This window comes from Lagopus muta, chromosome Z (genome assembly GCF_023343835.1).
Source record: "Lagopus muta isolate bLagMut1 chromosome Z, bLagMut1 primary, whole genome shotgun sequence".
NCBI lineage: Eukaryota > Metazoa > Chordata > Aves > Galliformes > Phasianidae > Lagopus > Lagopus muta.
The window spans coordinates 19557825-19578675 of NC_064472.1; the positions used below are offsets into that span (position 1 = coordinate 19557825).

The 20851-nt window shown below is 36.8% G+C and overlaps 2 protein-coding genes across 3 annotated transcripts in view; one reads left to right on the top strand and one right to left on the bottom strand.

Annotated features, from left to right (window-relative positions):
* PDE4D (phosphodiesterase 4D) overlaps positions 1–20851 on the bottom strand; it is a 582076-nt gene that overhangs the window by 412859 nt on the left and 148366 nt on the right. For both annotated transcript variants that reach the window (XR_007373933.1, XM_048931460.1), the window contains exon 3: positions 6414–6649. Coding sequence is in view for 1 of the 2 variants with exons in the window: in XM_048931460.1 (XP_048787417.1) it covers positions 6414–6649 (236 nt within the window). In the remaining variant the exon portion in view is untranslated. The remainder of the gene's footprint in view (positions 1–6413; positions 6650–20851) is intronic.
* Positions 1–20851, top strand: part of LOC125686905 (uncharacterized) — a 307235-nt gene that overhangs the window by 236467 nt on the left and 49917 nt on the right. The gene's annotated exons all lie outside the window — the stretch shown is intronic.

Genomic DNA, 20851 nt, shown 5'->3' on the forward strand with positions numbered 1-20851 from the left:
TTCTCAGATCTGGTTGGTAAAATTCTTCTTCACTACTAGGTTTATTGTTAAACGCTGATCCTTTTTTATTTATTTATTTTCCCCAGGTCCATTTGCATGCAGCACTGTGGCAGATAGCATAGAGTCTAAATAAATAAGGAGACAAAAGCTCCCGAATTTCTGTTCAAAACTTTGCTGTTTTCCCTGTGGTCTTGGCCAGTTGCACCATCCCTTCATGTGCAAGTTCTCCTATACAACAAAGATAGCATTACTTGCTTACTAACTCGTGGCCAAAAAGGCCAATGGCATCCTGGGGTGCATTAAAAAGAACGTGGCCAGCAGGTCGAGGGAGGTGATCCTCCCCCTCTACTCTGCCCTGGTGAGGCCTCATCTGGAGTACTGCGTCCAGTTCTGGGCTCCCCAGTACAAAAAAGACAGGGATCTCTTGGAAAGAGTCCAGCGGAGGGCCACAAAGATGGTGAAGGGCCTGGAGCATCTCCCCTATGAAGAAAGGCTGAGTGAACTGGGTCTGTTCAGCCTTGAGAAAAGAAGACTGAGAGGGGACCTGATCCAGGTCTATAAATATCTAAGGTGTGGGGGCCATAGTGGTGAGGCCAGTCTCTTTTCAGTGGTGAGTGGAGACAGGACAAGGGGAAACGTTTGGAAACTGCAGCATAGGAAGTTCTGCACAAATGTGCGCAAGAACTTCTTTACAGTGAGGTGACGGAGCACTGGAACAGGCTGCCCAGGGAGGTGGTGGAGTCTCCTTCTCTGGAGATGTTCAAGACCTGCCTGGATGCCTACCTGTGTGACCTACTGTAGGGAACCTGCTTTGGCAGGGGGGTTGGTCTCATTGATCTCTGGAGGTCCCTTCCAACCCCTACAATTCTGTGATTCTGTAATTAGGTCATGCTTAAAATGGTTCTAAAATAAAGATGTGCAATAAAACTGTTAAGAATTATTGCACTGTTGTTCATTATTCTTAACTGGAAGGTGAGTCAGATAATAAACAGCACAGACCTGTAAGAAGTTGCCAACGTAGAGTTACAGCGTGACAGCCCAGAGATCATCATTCTGAGCTCAAAAAGAAAATAAAATGGTAATTTTTTGTTATTATTATTTTAATACTATGCAAACCATAGCTTTCACTTATTTTCACTACATACAGTACCCTACCGAGTTAAATAATTCCAAAGAGCACCTTTTCCCCAGCTTGCATTTTTATTCCATGTTACTCTGATAAGGTCCAGTCTCTCCATTCTCATCACCAAACTTTAACACTCAGTTCCTTTAAAAAACAACTGAGCTGTTTTTTTGTTGTTGTTGTTTTAAGAATACTTGATTAGGTGAATAACTGCAAAATTATGGCTTAATAGTCCCACATTTCAGTGGTTTCGCCTTTTTCTTAAAAATAAAATACAGAAGACAAAATGTAATCTTTGAGTTATTGCTTTGATGGGGTAAAGACAATGCAAGCAAATGAAAGGCTTTAAGACACATTTTGTTTGAAATTAGAACCATTAGTCTGCATGGCTACAGTATCAAACTTACATTGATGATGCTAATAACATTTTTTGTAGTATTTCTTCTCAAAACTAGATATTAATAGTTTAATTTTTGATTCAAAGTCTGCAATAATTACAAAAAAATTACAAGTGCATCTCTAGAGGACAGGAAGAAAAAATCCATAGTGTTATATCACATTTTGTTCTGATCTTTAAATGTAGAGAACTTTAATTTCTTCTTTCATGGATTAGAAAACAGAGATTTTAAGCATTGTAGTGTCTGTCTAATCCGTGGATCTGTCCCTACAATGAACAATTAATATACTAGAAGAGAAAGAGCACTGCAAAAAAAAAAAACTTCAGAAATTAACCATTGTGTAAGTCATTCTTGTAGCTCCCATGAGTTCCATAGGTATACTAATATACTTTCAGGTGTATATAAGCAATAAGAAAGCAATTTAAAACAAACCTGATGTTGTGTAGTAATAGTAATCTCTCATAAATTGTGCTTTAGCAAAGAACAGGGAAATCACAGAAGCATAGAAGCATGTAGGATGGAAAAGATACTTAAGATCATCAAGTGTGACCATCCAGCTAACACTACCAAGTCCACCACTAAACTGTGTCACTAAGCATGACAGCCACAGGTCTCCAATGTCACCAGAGATGGCAACTCTACCACTTAACTATGCAGCCTGTTGCAATGCCTAAACAGCCTTTCCCTTCCTGATATAGAATCTAGACTTCTCTTGAAGCAACCTGAGGCCAATTAGTTACATCCTATCCCTTGTAACCTGAGAAAAGAGGCTAATGCTCGCCTTGCTGAAGTCTTCCTAACCACTTCTTTTCTCCAAAATAACTTCTGGTGTTCAGATAGCCATAAATGAAGTTTTAAAGTACATTGTATAATCTTTTATCTCTTGAGTTTAAATTCAACTGATGTCATATTGCTTGACATTTCTCATCATACTATGATAGTTGTATGTCTTAAGAGGACAGAAGAATTACAACATTGACTTTAAAGTACAACTTTAAAATACCTCATTACTTCAGCAGTAATTTGTGCTTCAAAGGCACTATTCACAGTGGGATATGTGTGTGTGCCGCTGCATTTCAAAGTCTAACAGGAGCAGATTCAGATAGGAGTATCTCTATCCCATCCTATCTTTTTCTATCCATCTCTTCTTTTGAGTTACATAATACAGAGTTTCCATCAGAAAGATGACTGAAGAATCTATCATTAAATTTCATGAAGCTTGGCAAATGGTGATGACAAAATTCACATCGTAACTGGTCAGCAATAGGGATTCACGACCAAAGAATGATCTGTCATGTAGAGCAAGAATCAAAAGTGGCAGACTGCCTGGAATCAAGAGTGAAAGGCAGATTCCACAAGAGAGTGAAGTTTCTTGACAAGAAATGCCATAGCATTGTCCTGTTGCAGTGTAGTCTGAGTGCCCAGAGGCTTCTAGGCTCTGGGGGATGAATCCAAAACCACACGATTCCTATGCCCACATGACTGATGCTAGGGTAAGTGCATGTAAGGAATCAGCTCATGCTGCAACTTGCAGACCACTCTCTGTGGTCTTAAGCAAATACTTAAGCAAAATTGTGTTTATTTCACTTCAGAGGGTACAATAAAAGTCCCTCAGTACCAAACCAGTACCATTATTAAATACTGATTGGACCAATTGGCCTTCCAAATCACATCTAAGTATCTGAAAAAATAAATAAAATTTATCATATCACATTTACTCAAGCAAATATTTATGTTAGGATACTACTGAATCAAATCAGGAGTTGTGACTACTGGGCAAAACAAATATAGAGGAAAGCAAACTCTTTGAAATGTTTATTATAAAGGAGGTACAACCAAATTATTTAAATTTTCTCAAATGTATGAGTTTCAGGTAACAGTCCTCCACCATTTTAATATTATCTGCCTTGGCAAGACCAAAAATCTTCCACTGTCAATCTCTTCTTATATGTGCATTCATTCTTAAACAACATAGTATCTGTTACCTTTATGAAAAATAGTGGTAAAAATTAATTGAGGTTGTCTGAGGAAAACTGGAAAAATTTAAAGTTTGTAATCACATGTACAAGCAAAATACTGCTATTCTACTTTGCAACAGGATATCACATATAAAGTTATGTATATAAGCTATGAAATATCATATGTATATATGTATGAAATATCAATATGTATATAAGCTGAAATATCAAAAGCAATTGCCCGCCTGGTTTTTTAAACTTCTCAGCGCAAGGTCTGGCAACTGTTATATTTCACAAATTTAACTGTTGCTACCAGCAGCAGACTTATCAATTTATAAGCGGTTGGTTTTTTGCTCCTATTGGTAATATTATATGTGAAACTTCAGTACAAGACATGAAACCTTCATCTTAATGATGATCTTTGTTATCCTGTCAGTTAAACCTGGATGAAAAAAAACAGAATGAAGCCCAACAGCAACCTAAGCATAGGAAAAAAATAGAAGGGTGACAGGGATGACCAGTGTGAAGCGTCTCATTAAAGTAAGCACTTACAAGCGTGAAAGATTAGAAAAATATTTCTGAATATTTCCTATCTAGTTTTTCATTTATTCTCCTTTGTTTCTTAACTGAGCAGCCTCAGCTAAATCTGTGTAATTCATCCCTATATAAAGCTAATGAAAAAACAGAAACAATCCTGAGGCTTCATGAAAATAAAAAGAAATTAAAAAGAGTCGGAACGTGTGCATGTGTGTGCAGGAACAGAATACACATTGTATTCTTAAAACCAAATCTACTGTGACTGTTTTGAGTTCCGAGCATTTCAGGTACTTAAATTGAAGTACAAGACAATTTGTAGTGCCATCTATGGGATTTTTTTAGTGTCTTCCTCCAAAAATATATATTTGTAATTTAGGTTGTCTTTAGTGATTACATCCTTCTTAAAATCAGCTCAATGACTCAACTGCTGTTCCACCTCCTCCAACCCATTGAAAATAGAGAATAGATTTGTATACATTCATGCAGACAAAAAGCCTTGATAAGAGGATGTATTTTTCCTGCTGTTGGGTTTGCATTACGATCACGTAAATGAGAAACGCATAGCTGCTTGAGAGAGCTAACCATTGAAAAATGGCATTAAACATCTAGAGAAATTCAATTTCCTGAATAATATTCTTCCTGTAGCAACATAATTGCTCTTTAGCTAAGAAAGAATCGTAAGAGCTACCGATTTTATATTACCAAGAAGCATCAAAATTATAATTGCTTTTGTTGTTGTGTTCAGTTTTGCTTTGTTTGTTTGTTTAAACAGCCTTGCAGCTTCATTTAACAATCTGTAGATCTGCTGTTTCTCAGTTACTCCCTGAAATAAAGTTTTCTATAGATAAATCTTTCTTCGTCCAGTTTCAAAACAAATTCTATCAACCATAGAAATGAAAGCCTTAGGCAGAATACAAAGTTATATATAACGTCTCTAATGTCCGCAACAGATTCTCAGATGCAGAGAAGCCTTTCCGAGAACATCAATCTCTGAGTATAGCAGATAGCTATTCATAATAACCGGACCGTTTGGGGTTTATTATTTATATGAATACCCACGAAACTGTCTTGTTGTTGCATATTTGAATGCAGCTTGGAAAACAACAGTGATCTCCAAAAGTCAAAAATCACTTAGACTTTTTCATAGGACAGAATTATTTACTTTTCACTCTGCTACCTGACTTATCTATCATATAGTTTGGGGTTTTTTTTGGTCAGTATTTTGAGTACATTCTCTCCAAAACACCTCTTGTACCTCTTGGACATTACACAACGTGTCACAAATACAATTTAATTTTCAAAGCTGAATTTCCTGAAATTCAGAAAGGCCAGCAATGTGAACTGTCATAATTGTCCCTTCACTTATTTTCCTTTAAGATTTCAGCCCAATCCTGTTTCCAGCCTCTATGGACAGAAAAAAAAATTGACAAAAAAATCAAGACACCAATCTATATTTAAACCCTCGCCAAATGGCATTGCATTTCTCAAAGATGTAGTGAATGTTTCACCAAGCATGCTTTCAGATGTAGTCTCGCGTGTTCCAGAAATTAATACACGTTTGAATGAGATCTAGGAGGCAATGTTATGTATAAAGATAGATTTTTTTTTTCTTTTTGCCATAGCATCCTAATGAATGTTTACAGATTTTGCTCACATAGTACAAATCTTACATTCTTTACACAGCTGTAGGTTCCTAAATTCTGCATTTCAGCTCTCCATATGTCCATCCTTCCCTTTCTTCATTCTTCCTTATGTTACCAAGTGGCTGCATTGCCTTCACAATTAAGAGCATAGTACTGCATTCCAGACAACTCACATTTTGGAAAACACCACAATAAAATAGTATGAAAAGGAATGAAGAACAGAAAAGGTTACATTAGAAAACATGCTTGATGTAAAAACTCATGAATGTAATATGAAGAAGCCATAACAGTAGTTACAAACAAATATGCAGAACAATTGATATTATAAATATCCTAAACATTGAGATGGAGGCACAATCTACTCATGGTTCCTTGCAAGTGATTTTGGAACTGAGTACAGAAAATCTTCTGCCTCTGTTATAATACTCCAAGGGGGTTATTCAAGTCTCTGTAATTGAGATTTTTTTTTTTTACTTTGAAGTTATTAATCAAGTTCAGATAAAATATTTCCCAATACTTGCATTTGGACATGACCAAAAGGTTTACAAACTGAGTTATTAATTTTCATCCACAAATTCATATATGAACATTTTACTCTCATTTTTCACCAACTCTGCTAAACTCTACAAAATGACTTCCATATATTTATTAAGGGGATTTAGAAAATAAATAAAGTTCTGTCCTAGAAGGAGGATCTGATGTCCTGTAGCTATCACAGAAAATTACAAATCAGAAAGAACTTGCTGGATCTCACCTGCTGGACTCTGCTGATGTAATCGCAATCACAGGAGGAATCCTCAGTGGAAGAGTTGTGGGCCGTGGCATGGTCTCAGTGTCATTCTTTTTATCCCAATCAGCTTGTTCTAGCTGCCTGAAAGCCAAAGGGGGAAGCTGGATGTTACGGGACGATAATCTCCGCACGAGATAGGGCTCCATTGCTTGGAAGGACTCTTCCTCCTCACTACAGTGATGGAGTACTTCTTCTGAAATCTACAATCAGGGAAAAAAAAACAAAAAAAAAAACAACCCATATCACATATAGAACACTATAACATCAATTTAACTACCCCTATAATCCCTTTCCATAAATTTGTTATAAATACTGGCTATACATTACTGCCATTATTCAGGAAATGCAAAAAGTGAAAAAATGCAGTAAAAAGTTTATAAAGTTGAAGTAATCTGCTGCTTTAAAAGCAATGAGAAAGCTATTCTATGAGAAGATAAAGACACCACTACCTAAAATACGCATTGGGAACAAATGTCTACTGTAGATGAACTTCTATCCTGCAATGCGTTTTTGCTTCCCTGAAATTGTTTATCTTTTGGAAGAAGTGAGAATCCAAATAGCAATAATAAAATAAAAGTAGTTAGAGAATGCAGCTATACACCTCTAGACTGAAAACAAGAGAAAACTCACCTTAAATTTCTTATTAAACTGTATTTAAAAGATTACTGCAGATTTTCCAACTCCCACCTTTCTTCCTGACACACAATAGTATCATGTTAATATGAAGTGATCAGTCGTTAAAACAACCAGTGTAGTGCTTGGAAATAATGAATAAGTGGATCTTCTGAAGGTGTGGCTATTACAAAATGGTAAGGTTAAACATAAGTAACCATTCTTTTTAAAATAATAATATAAAATATTGGTAGTATTTTCTGGGTCATGGAATAATGATGCTTAATGTAGGAAAGAAGTCTTCAATGTACTTAAAAGGGAGGAAATTTCATCATGACATTTTCAGAATTTTAAACAAACCTCACAATTTTAAAAGAAAATTTGCAAATAATTATTTTTCTGAGAGCACTAATATCTTCAAAAGCCTGTTGTAATAATAAGAGGAAATTTATTTTTCTCTCCATATCTTACTCAGTTTCTCACCACCTCTTGATAAATTTCGCAGCACAGATACTACTGTCTGCAACTACAGCTTTGATGACATTCCTGTGACTAAACTCAACTTATAAGTAAATCTAAAGATTTTCTATACCATCTATATTAAGAATGAGCAATAGAACTACAACAACATGCTATTCCATCTAGGTCAGGTATGTCTAAGTCCTAGTACACTGGTACACAGAGAATTTGCCTCTGCCAACTAACATTCAAACGTATGGCATAGTTGATATGGTGTACTATGACAGATTGCTCACAATGAAATCACACATCCACTTGCAGCACAGACGTGGCCTTTAGTTTCAGCTGTCTCGTGAGGACTGATGCATACCTTCAAGGAAAGTTTGCAGGGCAACATATCTACTCTGTGCACGTAGGGAAATATGTTAATGAGCCCCCTTTCATGATGAGTAATATTAATAACCTCTATTTATACTCAGAGCTTGAGCAGTTGCTATGAGCAAACTATTTCTGATTAAATTTTTAATCATAAAATCTAAATTTATAATTTAGCTATTTTTCTTAATCTAGTTGTAATGTAGTTTAAGAAAACAAAGATTATAAAATTGTACGCATTATCAAATGTACACTGAAGCAAATCCACTGAAAAATTAATCACTGTAAAAAAGCCTACAAGAATTAATGTGTTATAGTCATCCAGGGAAAAGTTTAACTTCAGGCTTGTATTTTCAGTGTGTACACAGTGGATATTCAAGACAGTTGAATGAATTAAAAAATAATAATGAAATTAATTATAGCTCTGCAAGAAACAAAAATGCTAATATCAGAGCTAAAATTAGTCTATTGCAGGAGGCTATTTGATCCACTTCATCACTAACAAACTGTTGATTTTGAGGCTGCTTTGAAAACCATTAAAATCTTTGAACTGCAGCTACAGATGATCAGAATCAACTGCTGAAACAAGAAAGTGGACTCACTGAAAATCTTTGAATCACACAAAAACTAGAGGTAATGATGTATGGCATAAAGGAAACTGTCAGGACAAGGGACAAATTTCAAACCAAATATTAAAACCAAGATTTTAAGAAATCAAATAGTTACCTAACATATATTTCAACTAGTAGTCATGGGAAATTAAATCACTTTATGGAAAAATACATCACTTATTAAGATACAAATACACAGACATCTAAATTAGGAAATACTACTGATCAAACTCATTTTACTTGGTAAACAAAAGAAAAATATGCATTAGTGATTTTGTCTTATTTGTGAATACAGTTGTAAAGAGTATTATGTTTACTCACTCCACTGGAGAATCTTCTCCAGTTCTCTACCACATTCCTAGTAGGGAAAATTCTCCTGATGTTCTACCTGAACCTTCTGAACAGGGGCCCTTGATCCTTGTATAGTATGCCACAGTGGAGCTCAAATTTGTCGTCTTTCGCAGCTACTCTTCAAGTAGCTGTAGGCTGCTGTTAGATGGCCTTTCTTCTCCTTCACAGCAGACTGAACAACTCAGCTCCCTCATGCACTGCTCACTGATTGTGAGCTTCAGGCTCTCACCATCCCTGTAGCCCTTGTCTGGGCTCCTAGCATTTCCATTGATCTACGCGCTACAGTCAAACTAGCATGTAGTCTGCGTTATTTATGACGATTGGCCGATATCCACCCTGCCATCAATTGAAGCCCTCAAGTCCTTTTCAGCAGGGTTATGACCCAACCAATGCTGCCCTGCACACACCCTTACTTTTCCTCACTGCTTTTATTTAGTTGCCTATCATCACAAGAACTAAGAACTTCACAGGCCTGAATTTACACCAGTCTGTAGTCAAGAATGAGCGAAACAGTGAGTTGAAAAACAACCTATTTGCTTTGAACAATTTGGGAAATACCAGTTTCGGAACATTTCACATCAGCTTGCTCTTCACATCACAGTGATGTGATCACAATTCAGAAAATAATAAAAACAGTAACCGGACTAAAGCTTTGCTTAAGCAATTTATTTGGTGTTACATAGTTCTTTATTGGTATAACCAAGAATAGAAGCAAATTTTGTCTAAGGTGAGAGTCTACTAGCTTAATATTCAGACCACCATTTCACTGTAAGTCTTCCACAGTTTTTCTTTCAAGTACCGGGAAAAAAATGGGAAGACCATAGTTGCCATTGCTACACTTTTCGTATTGATGCCTACAAGCAGCATTCACCTACAAGGGAAGCAAATCAGAAATCAGCTTAAGAGAATATGTGATCGTTCTGTACTCAGCCCCGGTGAGGTCTCACCTCAACTACTATGTTCAGTTTTGGGCCCTGTAGTACAAGAAAGACATGGAGGCCATGGAGCGCGTCCAAAGAAGGGCAGTGAAGTTGTGAGGGGCCTGGAGCACAAGTCTAATGGGGAGTGGCTGAGGCAGCTGGGATTGTTCAGTGTGTAGGAGGATCAAGGGCGACCCCTATCACTCTCTATATCTACCTGACGGGAGGTTGTGGGGGGTGGGAGTCAGCCTCTTCTCCAATGTAACTAGCAACAGGACTAGAGGAAATGTCCTCAAGTTGCACCTCATGGGGAAACAGGTTGGACATTAGGGAATACTTCCTCAAGAGAGTGGTCAGGCATTGAAATGGGCTGCCCAGCATGGTGGTGGAGTCACTAACCCTGAAGGTGCTTAAGAAACATTTAGATGTTGTACTGAAGGACGTGGTTTATTGGGAGATATTGGTGACTGGCAGACAGTTGGATTGAATGATCTTAGAGGTCTTTTCCAACCTTGGTGATTACACAGTTCTGTGATTCTATCTTATAGAATTTCATAGTGTATAAGGATATGGTGCATAAGGACACCAATAAGGCTGATATAGGTAATTCTGAGACTGCCTAATTTTTTGCTTCTTGGCTTTCTACCTCAGTGTTTTTCATGACAATTTTAGAAAGTAATATTTAATATTATTTCTGAAAAACATAGCACGTTTTCATCCTAGGGAGTGACAAACTCTTAATTGCTCAGATAAGCTGAACATTTAGACTGACCACAATAAGCAATGACATGCAAGAAAAAAAACACCTCAGTAGAAGCAGTATGTTGTTAGCTAGTCTATTATTTAGATCTATAGCCAATTATGAAACACACTTTTCCAGTGGCTTCTCCAAATATTTGGTATGTGGGAAAATAACAGCTTTGCATAGTAGAAATACCCATCCAAAATGTTGCAGAGAGCATAGTAGTATCATCTATGTATACTATGTATACTTTGAGAAAATATACATGCTGTGTTCTGTTCCTCCTGCTCTCCCCAGAGAAGGCAGAGAAGTTCAGAAACACCTTGCTGAAGTAGTGTATCTGATCACGTCTACAGTAATGAAAAAAAATTAAAAGTTCTGGGGTACTTCAACATCATGTACTTTCCACAACAAATCTTTTTTTTGACGTGTTGCTTTACTGACCTAAATTCAGATTTTTCCTCTACTTCCTCAAAACTTCCACTATGAAAATTTCTCTTCCTCATTCATTTTTATCTTTCCAAATCTTTTCCTCTGGTCTGGTTCTTGAATTCAATCAGATAACTTTGTTTTCTCAACGTCAGTAAAAGGGCTCCCTGAGCCCAGGAAGAATGGGGTAAGGAGACAGAAAAAAGCACAATTGATTTCTGTTATTAGCTTTGTCATCTGTGCTGGGTCAGGCTGGAACAGAACTAATTTCCTTCATAGCGACACATATGGTGTTATGTTTGAGAATTGTAACCAAAATAGTCACAATTTAGCTGTTGCTGGCTGAACAGCGCTTAGACAACATCAGGGCTTCCTCTGTTTCTCATGCTGTGCCCCCAGAGAGGATGCATACGAAGTTGGCAGGTGACACAGCTAGGGTAGCTGTACAGAACCAACCTCTTGAGTTTGCATAGCGCATGCGTCATGCCCAGCAGTAAAATCTCTGGGTGAGGAGAAGGAGGAGGGCAGCACCCAGGATTACGGCACTTGTCTTTACACATCACTACAATGCATGCTGAAGTCCTTCTTTCCAGCACAATAAAAGATTGAAGAATAACCTTTCATTTATTTATTTATTTTCTGACGGTCCTCGTGCAAATTTTCATAAGAGTGGCAACAGATGCATCTGAGGTCTGAAGAATGAGAAAGTAAAGCTATTTCACCAGCAAGTTTGCCATCATATTTCAATCAATGAAAATAGACTTGTTAACAGGTGAAGGATCTTAGGTTAGAACTGTGAAAATAATTATCCTGAGAAAGACAACTGATGTTATCCAAACCTGAAACTAAAGATTTCCTTTTTCATTCGCAAATTAAAAACAATATTCTACTAAGAAATTGTTGTGAAATCATAGCAGTTAATGCTGCCATTAGAACAAAACCACTGAGATTGCCTACTGAGCTTTGGGAAGGCAAGTATCTGACATGCTGCATAATATAGTCCAATGCCATAACTGCTAATAAAAACAAACAGCAAGGAGCTCTGCTGCTGACATTTTTGACCTCTGATAGTTTACACAAGAGAAAGGAAGTTCTTATAAGGTGTTTGATAATGAAATCCATCAAACAGAACATTTTTTCCTTTCTCTTTTTATGTTAGAGGTCTGAGAGACTCTCCATTAATCCCTGCCCTGTAACCAATTAATTGAATTCCAGGACATGACATCCTTTTAGATACCAATTAACCTACTTCAGCTCTTCTGGTATAGAGCAGACTCCAGGCTGGGTCATTCAGAGTATCTGCCTCCTTATTCCACTTATTCCTTAAATCTCTCTGCTAATAATGATGAATCATTTGCTGGCTAAGTTACAGCTCATGAGATGATTTGCTAGCCTTCTAATTAGCAGGTATTTTTCTTAGTTCTTATCAGTAATTGCTCATTAGTAGGCATGGATTTCTGTGCAACACAAAATGATTGCAATCTAAGGAACAAAAGTCAGTCACATATCATAAGCTTGCAGGAAAAATAAAAACAGAGAGAGGCAAAAAATAAACAACCCTTACATGGACATATGGATTATTTCGTTACTGCTATTTCACTGCAAACCTCTTAACAAACATAACAGGATTATCTATTTGTCATCTACCTTAGTTTTTTTCTGAAATGCTCATTTTGAGAAGTATCAAAGTGTGCATTTCTAACAAAGCAGTTTTGTAGAGCCAGTTCTTTAATCATACCTAACCATAACCTGATACGCCCTCCCATCCTTTCCCATCTGCTGCTCAGTTTTGTGATAGGGATCAAATGACTAATAACAGCTCAGAGGTGATCTATTCTCTTCCAAGATCAAGTAAGGAGATTCATTAAAAGTAAATAAACAAAAAAAAAAAAAAAAAAAAAAAACCACAACAAAACAATGCAGCCACATTTCAAACAACTTTGACATGCCAACACTGGGTATGAGGGAGCTGGCGGGAGTGATTGCTGAGCTCCTCTCGGCCATCAATCAGCGCTCTTGGTTAACTGGTGAGGTCCCAGAGGACTGGGGCTTGCTGATGTGACTCCCATCTTCAAGAAGGGCAGTAAGGAGGATCAGGGAACTATAGGTCTGTTAGCCTGACCTTGGTACCAGGGAAAGTTATGGAGCAAATCATCTTGGATAAGATTGCATGGCATGTGCGTGGTGTCCAGGGGATCAGGCCCAGCCAGCACAGGTTCGTGAAAGGCAGATCATGCTTGACCTCATCTCCTTCTATGAATGGGTGACCAATCTGGTAGATGAGGGAAGGGCTGTTGATATAGTCTACCTAGACTTCAGCAAAGCCTTTTACATGGTCTCTCACAGGCTTCTTCTGGGGAAACTGGCTGCCCATGGTCTGAGCAGGTATACACTTCTTTGGTAAGGAACTGGCTACAGCGCCGTGCCCATCAGGTCGTGGTGAGTGAAGTCCAGCTGGCGACCTGTTGTGTCCCCCAGGGGGTCAATAATGGGGCCCATCTTGTTTAATATTTTTATTGATGACCTAGATGAGGGGATTGAGTGTACCCTCAGCAAGTTTGCAGATGACACCAAGCTGGGAAGTGGTGTCGAACTGCCTGAGGGTAGGGAGGCCCTTCAGAGGGATTTAGACAAGCTGGATCACTGGGCTGAGGTGAATGGGATGAGGTTCAACAAGGCCAAGTGTCGGGTCCTGCACTTTGGCCACAACATCCCCATGCAGCGTTATAGGCTTGGGGATGAATGGCTGGGTGACTATGAAAAAGAGCCACCTGGGGTATTGGTTGATGCTCGGCTGAATGTGAGCCCACAGTGTGCCCAGGTGGCCAAGAGGGCCAACAGCATCCTGGCCTGCATTAGAAATGGTGTGGCCAGCAGGAGCAGGGAGGTGATCATCCCCCTGTACTCAGCGCTGGTGAGGCTGCACCTCAAGTACTGTGTTCAGTTTTGAGCCCCTCACTACAGGAAAGATGTTGAGGCCCTGGAGCGTGTGCAAAGAAGGGCAACAAAACTGGTGAGGGGTCTGGAGCACAAGTCTTATGAGGAGCGGCTGAGGGAGCTGGGATTGTTCAGTCTGGAGAATAGGAGGCTCAGGGGAGACCTCATTGCACTCTACAACTTCCTGAAGGGAGGTTGTGGTGAAGAGGGATTTGGCCTCTTCTCCCAGGCAACGAGCAGGACACGGGGCAATGGCTGCAAGTTGTACCAAAGTTGTACCAGAGGTTTAGATTAGACATAAGGAAGAACTTTTTCTCTCAGAGAGTGGTCAGGCACTGGAATGGCTGCCCAGGGAGGTGGTGGAGTCGCTGTCCCTGTCAGTGTTCAAGAGGCGTCTGAACAACGTGCTGCATGATATGGTTTAGTGCCAGTGGTGGCAGTGGTGATGAGGAGACGGTTGGACTGGATGATCTTATAGGTCGTTTCCAACCTTGTGATTCTATGATTCTACGATTCTATGATTCTAACTAAGAATACTAGTTGGTACAACTTCATAACTTCATATTGTGGACATGCATTACCATGTCACAATACACATCATGCCCACACAACAGTAGAGCTGTTCCAGAAAGTAGATTAAAAAAAAAAAGGTAAAAATAATCACCTTTGTTTGTTTGTTTGCAGCCCACAGGCACTATAACTGTCAAACAGCTTGGGTCCACAATGAAAACTCATTCTAGACGTTTTACACATGTGGGAAATAGTTTCTGCTAATGGATAATGCTATTGTTTTTAGTCCATCTACAAAAAAGTTCTGTGGTTGTCTTCAGTCAGGAAATAGTCACCTTTAATAAATTCTACCTACTTTTGTAGAAAATCTTTATCTTATTTGAATCATTTTAATGCAAACTTCCCAAATTAATTTGATTTATACTTTTACTTGGAATAATAATTATTATTTTATATGTTAATAAAAGCTGACAGGGTAATATTTATAATAAATTAATGTATTCAACTAATCCATCTAACCAGATAGTGGGTGAATGCCTGCCTATTTTAGATGCCAGTAATAAATTCATATGTCAAAGTGAAATAGACATAGAGTTGAGAGTATTAATATCTGGATTTTCTTCTCTGATTTGCTATGCTACTCTTTCACTATCACCATGCCTTAGCTACACCTTAGTTACACCTGCGTAAGTAATATAATAAACATGCTAAAAGCTGGACAATAATTGAAATAAACTAGCACTGTTTATTAGTATAGCTTTTTTAGATCTAAATTACACACCATTCTTCTTTCAGAAAACTCTCTACTTTACATTCCCACATATTCTCCACTTATTCCTCAACAATAACCATTTTAATACTTTGAAAATATGACCCAATGAAACTGTATTAAACCAGTAAAATGTTCTTGATCCTGGATTATTTAATTTTTATTAAGGAATAAATGAGCCTATATTATTAACACACCATTTCAAGATTGCATTTCAGGGTGACTGGATTCATTGCTATTCATTGTTTGCACTACAGAAAAAGAGAAAACACTGATGATTCACATCCTTAAACTCATAGCTAAATACAATGAAATTCTATACAATCAGGTGATTTGTTCTTTCCTTTGTCTATGACGCAAATATTTTCAGGGAAAAACACCTCTAAAACATGTTCAGAATAAATGCTTTGCTGTATTTTTCTTTAATTAGTTTGAAATAGTTACAGAGTTTAAAATGCGATCATGTATCTCAGCTAAGAAGTATTAATGTACATGAGAAAATGAACAATTCCTACTAACAGTAAGTTAATTAGATGCAGGTGGCGGAATTGCTAATGGTACAAAAAATACTCATGTTTATTTCTGTTCTATATTTAGATGGACAAGAATGATTTATTCAAAGCAAATGAAGAGGAAATATTTTCCGGGCCCATAGAGTGGACTGCTTTTTTGAGTAGGAAGCTTTAAGTCAGCAGAAAAAATCAGAAGATGAAATCTAACTCATACTGGCCCTATGACATTGATGGTTTTTAGAAAAATCTGTTTGTTTATTCTTACCAGATATTCACCTGCTAACCATATACAGGTAGATCATGAAGAACACTAGAAAAAAAATAGTATACATAAAAATGGACAAGTGCATTTCTGTTGCTTTTCCTTAAGTAAAATGTTATGAAGTTGCATGGCATTATATATGTTAAATCTTTACAGATGAATGAAAGCTTTAAAATAGATGCTCTACTTAGCAATAAACGCACCTTCCTGACAGACATAGAAGAGGAAGTTAACAGAAAAGTCATGTCAAGATTTTTCCTTCATCTACAGCAAAGTATGAGACAGAAGTCCTTCCATGTCACTTCTTTCTCAAAAGTGAAATTCATCTTTTTAAAACCTAGTCGAGACATAGCACTGAGTGTATACTTCTTTGGAGAAGTCTTTACCTGTTACTTTTGAACTTTAGAAATCATGTACAGCCACTCATACAATCACATAGGCACACACACAAAGCCTAGATTCACAAGTTTGCAAAATCAAATCAATTTTAGCTGAACACTGAGGAGGTGTCATTGAACAGTGTGATTATTCTCCAGTAAACCTCAGTCTCTAGGACCCAAGATTGTCTTCTGCTCTATTATTTTTTTTAAATCTTCATAGATATGGAACTATCAAAAGATGTATACATTGTGCTTGCACATTGCTCACCCAGCATTTAAAGACATTTTAGTGCACTTACAAGTTACTTTCCAACTAACTGGTAAAATGTAAGAGTCTTCCTTCCCACCTGGCAGAAGATGATGGTTTTTGCAATCCAGAAAGCCAATCATATCCTGGACTGTATTAAAGAAGTATGACTAGCATTCTTTGTTTCCATTACTCTGATAATGGAATTCCTAATTTCAGTTAAGAAAAGAAGGTAAGCACACAGTATTATTGCTGCCATCATAGAATCATAGAATGACTTAATGATCATCTAGTTTTCATTTAATCTTCGCAATGTTTTTCTGTCACTACACAAGAAATCAACACATTCTGCAAAAGTCTAGCTGAGGAAAAATATGGATAAAAAAAAAAAAAATTCATTTCAGAAAGATACTTCCACATTTATCAGTTACAACCAACATAAACTTAGAAATTTAGCTACCTGGAAAAAAAAAAACATGTCATGTAGAACAGCCATAGATTCTCTTCTGCAAGTCAGTTTTATTGGAATCTATTTTATGATTTACATGAGAAGAGATTTTTTTGACTTGAAGAAAATAATTGTACTGCTTCACCTTTCACACAAATAATATGTAAGCTACCACTAGTCAAAACACTAGCCAAAACAAGGTCTTTTTTAAACTATTGAGATGCTTCAGGTTATTCACAGGCTGTTTTCTGGATTAACCCGAATCCTTATTCTCTGAGTGTAGCTGAATAGTGAAATAATGTTCATAACTTCTAAAGAAAAAATACATTATAGAGAGATGGGAGAATAATGAAGAAAAAAAAAGTATCATTTAAAAGAAAGATCAAACGATATTGAAAAAACAGATGGCAGAATGAATTGTCCCTTTGAATAGAGGGCTACAATTGCACCAGTAGGAAGAAAAAATGGACCATGCAAATTCATTTTAATACTACAATTAGCCTACTATCCACAAAATGCTTAGGGAAACTGCAGTAGAAACAGGTCAGGAATAAAAGCAACACACTCCTCATTTTCACAGTTTCTGTGTTCTTTCAGTCAACAACATTTCCTTAAGTAGAGGTTGCCTTCAGTTTGTTCTGTACAATAGTTGTCAGTAGAAATTCATGGTTAATTCCATGAAACCATCCACTTTTTTTGAATGTTTCTACATCATTTCCTTTTGCACTCTGTAATTTTTAATTCTACAGTTATATCTTGTGTCAAAAAAACACTACCTTTTTCTTTATACCAGTTGCCTTGTAATTACTTTGCCCTTTATGCCTCTCCTAGCTATTCTTAACACTTCATCTGAATTTTTAAAAATTGCTGATCATTGAGCTGGTTTCTACAGAAAAATTTCAATATAATGCTCAAGTTCCCTATTCTTAGCAGAAATCTGTCACTAAAAAGGCTTTATTAAGAATGAATGTTATACTTCCTACCTATATTTGTCAGTACTACTTTTGAAATATCCTAATATCAATTTAGTGCAATAATTAGCTTTTTGTAGTTTATAAAGTTTTTGTTTTTTAATAGGCTTTACTTTTCAGTATGTTGCCTTGCAAACAGATACATATGAAGCATTCACTTAAATCATGAGGAAGGAAAGGGCATCTTAACCTTGTAGAACATTAATGTGGAGAGAAGAGCATAGATCTGACATCTTTTAACCAAAAATGTATTTCTGCGTCCAGTATAGTCATCAGTAAAAGATTATTCAGATCTTGTACTTTTGTACAAAATGTTAAATCTTTATAAATTGTTTTCTTGTCTAATGCTAGAAGTAATATCAACATGTGTTGTGGGACCTTGTGGGACCACACAAACGCTGTCTTTATATTAATGAAGAGTTACAGTACAGGACTACTACGCTATGCTACAGAGTAAAATAACCAGGTTGTGGAGTTTCCTTCTCTGGAGATATTCAAGACCTGCCTGGATGCCTACCTTTGCAACCTGCTGTAGGGAACCTGCTTTGGCAGGGGGATTGGACTCGACGATCTGTGGAGGGCCCTTCCAACCCCTACAATTCTGTGATTCTGTGAACCAGATGTAACCAGTACCAAATGTGTATGCAAAGTAATGGGAAATCAGGATAGTTTGTCTACAAAACTCTATAAACAGATACAGCAAGTACAATAAAACTCAATAGAGATGGTGATTCAGCAACTGTTTTCTAACAAAAAAAAAAAAAAAAAGATAATTTTTTTAAAGCTAGAATTCCATAAGGAGGAAAGAGATATTCTGCTCATTTATTATAATTAATTTTCTAAGAGAGCCAGGAAACTCTATTTTATTTACTTGTCTTATAGAGGTCCTAAAGACAGACTGCTTTGTAGTTCTGATACACAAGGTTTGGCATTAAAAACACAATTATTTGTTCATATTAGGATGCAATATTGGAGTTATTTTTCCAGAACATTTTAAAATATGAATTAAACAGTGATATTGTGATAACAGTGATAACAGAGAGCTTCACTGGATGTTAGCATGGTGGACAAATACAGCCACTTATGTTTACAGTGGCAGGAGAAAGAACATTGCACGGTCACAGGAAAACTGCACCATTAATCACTGTCAGAAAAGACTGGCTGGAATGAGTGGACCAGCATATTCATCTACAGGCACCATTAAACCCAACCTGCACCATGGTACACTGCAGTTATTAGAGGCTAAAATGGAAAAGAAAGAAAGAAAAAGAAGCAAGTATGATACATTAGGTTAATACTGCTCTTTATCAAGCCAGTTTGACTAGTGCTAGGTAACCCCTCCCTTTTAGTGTCTCTTCAGTGTTTTTGAACCTTGCCTAGTCACTGAGGCTTGGAAAAGGCATGGGATGAAAAAAAAAAGGGATTTCTCCAAAGAAAGTTATCCTGTGAGGAAATTATTAGGCTACAGATATGTAAGAATCCCATGAATCTTCTACTGGAAAAGAGATTCTGTTTTCTGTGTATTACACTAAGTGACACAGCTCAATAACGTTCCAAATAATACTGCTGCTCTGACATATTAAGATAATAAAATTTGTCATCATTTTAGGTCATAATATTTTAATATTTTTCATTAGACTGCAAAAATGCTTCTACATCTATTAGCATTCAATAGTAAAAGCAACTGTGTTTTTCAAAGATCACTTATGGTTATTTTCTGAATCATCTCATTCTTTGGGGTTGCATAAAAATTCAAACATCTCTGTTTCTTAGGCACAGATGTGCATGTCACACTTATTTTTTATTCTTATTTGTACTTTGTGTCTGAAGTCCCCTCAACCTAAAGTAGATCAGCATACCCCTTTTAGAAGTCTATAATATTTCTTCTTAATGCAAATTCTTTCTTCATATTGTTCATTATACTGGTATACTGAACTCCGAAGCAATGTAACAGACAACTCATTTTCAGATATCAATCATTTTCATCCATTCACTTTCTGAATTTTGAGGTTCTTTATTTGAAATTTACGCTTAACCTTCCATCTTAATTTGTATTTTACATTATTTCCCATTGACTTATTTTTTCAACTTCCACAACTAAACTACCAGTACTTTATCAGAGTCTTTGGTTAAATTGTGACAGTTATTACCTGAAATCACAAATGCAAAGAGTTATTATTTATTTATAAAAGCCAAATATTTCTTATGAGTGCTGGCGTCACTCACATTGACATTCAAAACTGAAAAATACAAAATCCAACCTGAGCTTTATAACTAGAGTGGTCTGCCCAAGATGTTCCTTCCCAGGGAATTCAATATTTGTCCTTAGAGGATCGTCTTACAGTGGAATTAACCTTTCTAACACACTAAACATCAACATCTCTGTATGTAAGAAGACAGTCAACCGCTAACATATCAGCCGCTTCAGGCAATCATCCACGAATAGCTTAATTCTCCAAAAGTAATCAGTTTACATTTCATTTATGACAGGAAGGTGCTAATGAATGCACGAAGGCAATAGCCTTTTTTTCTCCCTTGAAACTGCAGAGAAACATGGTTCAGTAACAAATGTCTTTTCCTAAAAGTTCTTCCTAAGTTAATGCACACAAATTTATATCCAGATTTTACTGGAGGATACAGAAACCCTGTTGCTAGTTAGTCATAATATTGCAAACCACAGCTAACTCTGACCATTTATTCACTTAAAAAGAGTTCAGTAAAGAGAATCACTATTGGGTTTTTTTTCTACTTTTTGTTGTTTTGTTTTTGCTTGCTTAATTTCTGTTATTTTCTACTATTTTTCTAAACAAAAAAAAAACAAACAAAACAAAAAACCCAACTCTTATTCTAGGAAATTTTATGCAGAA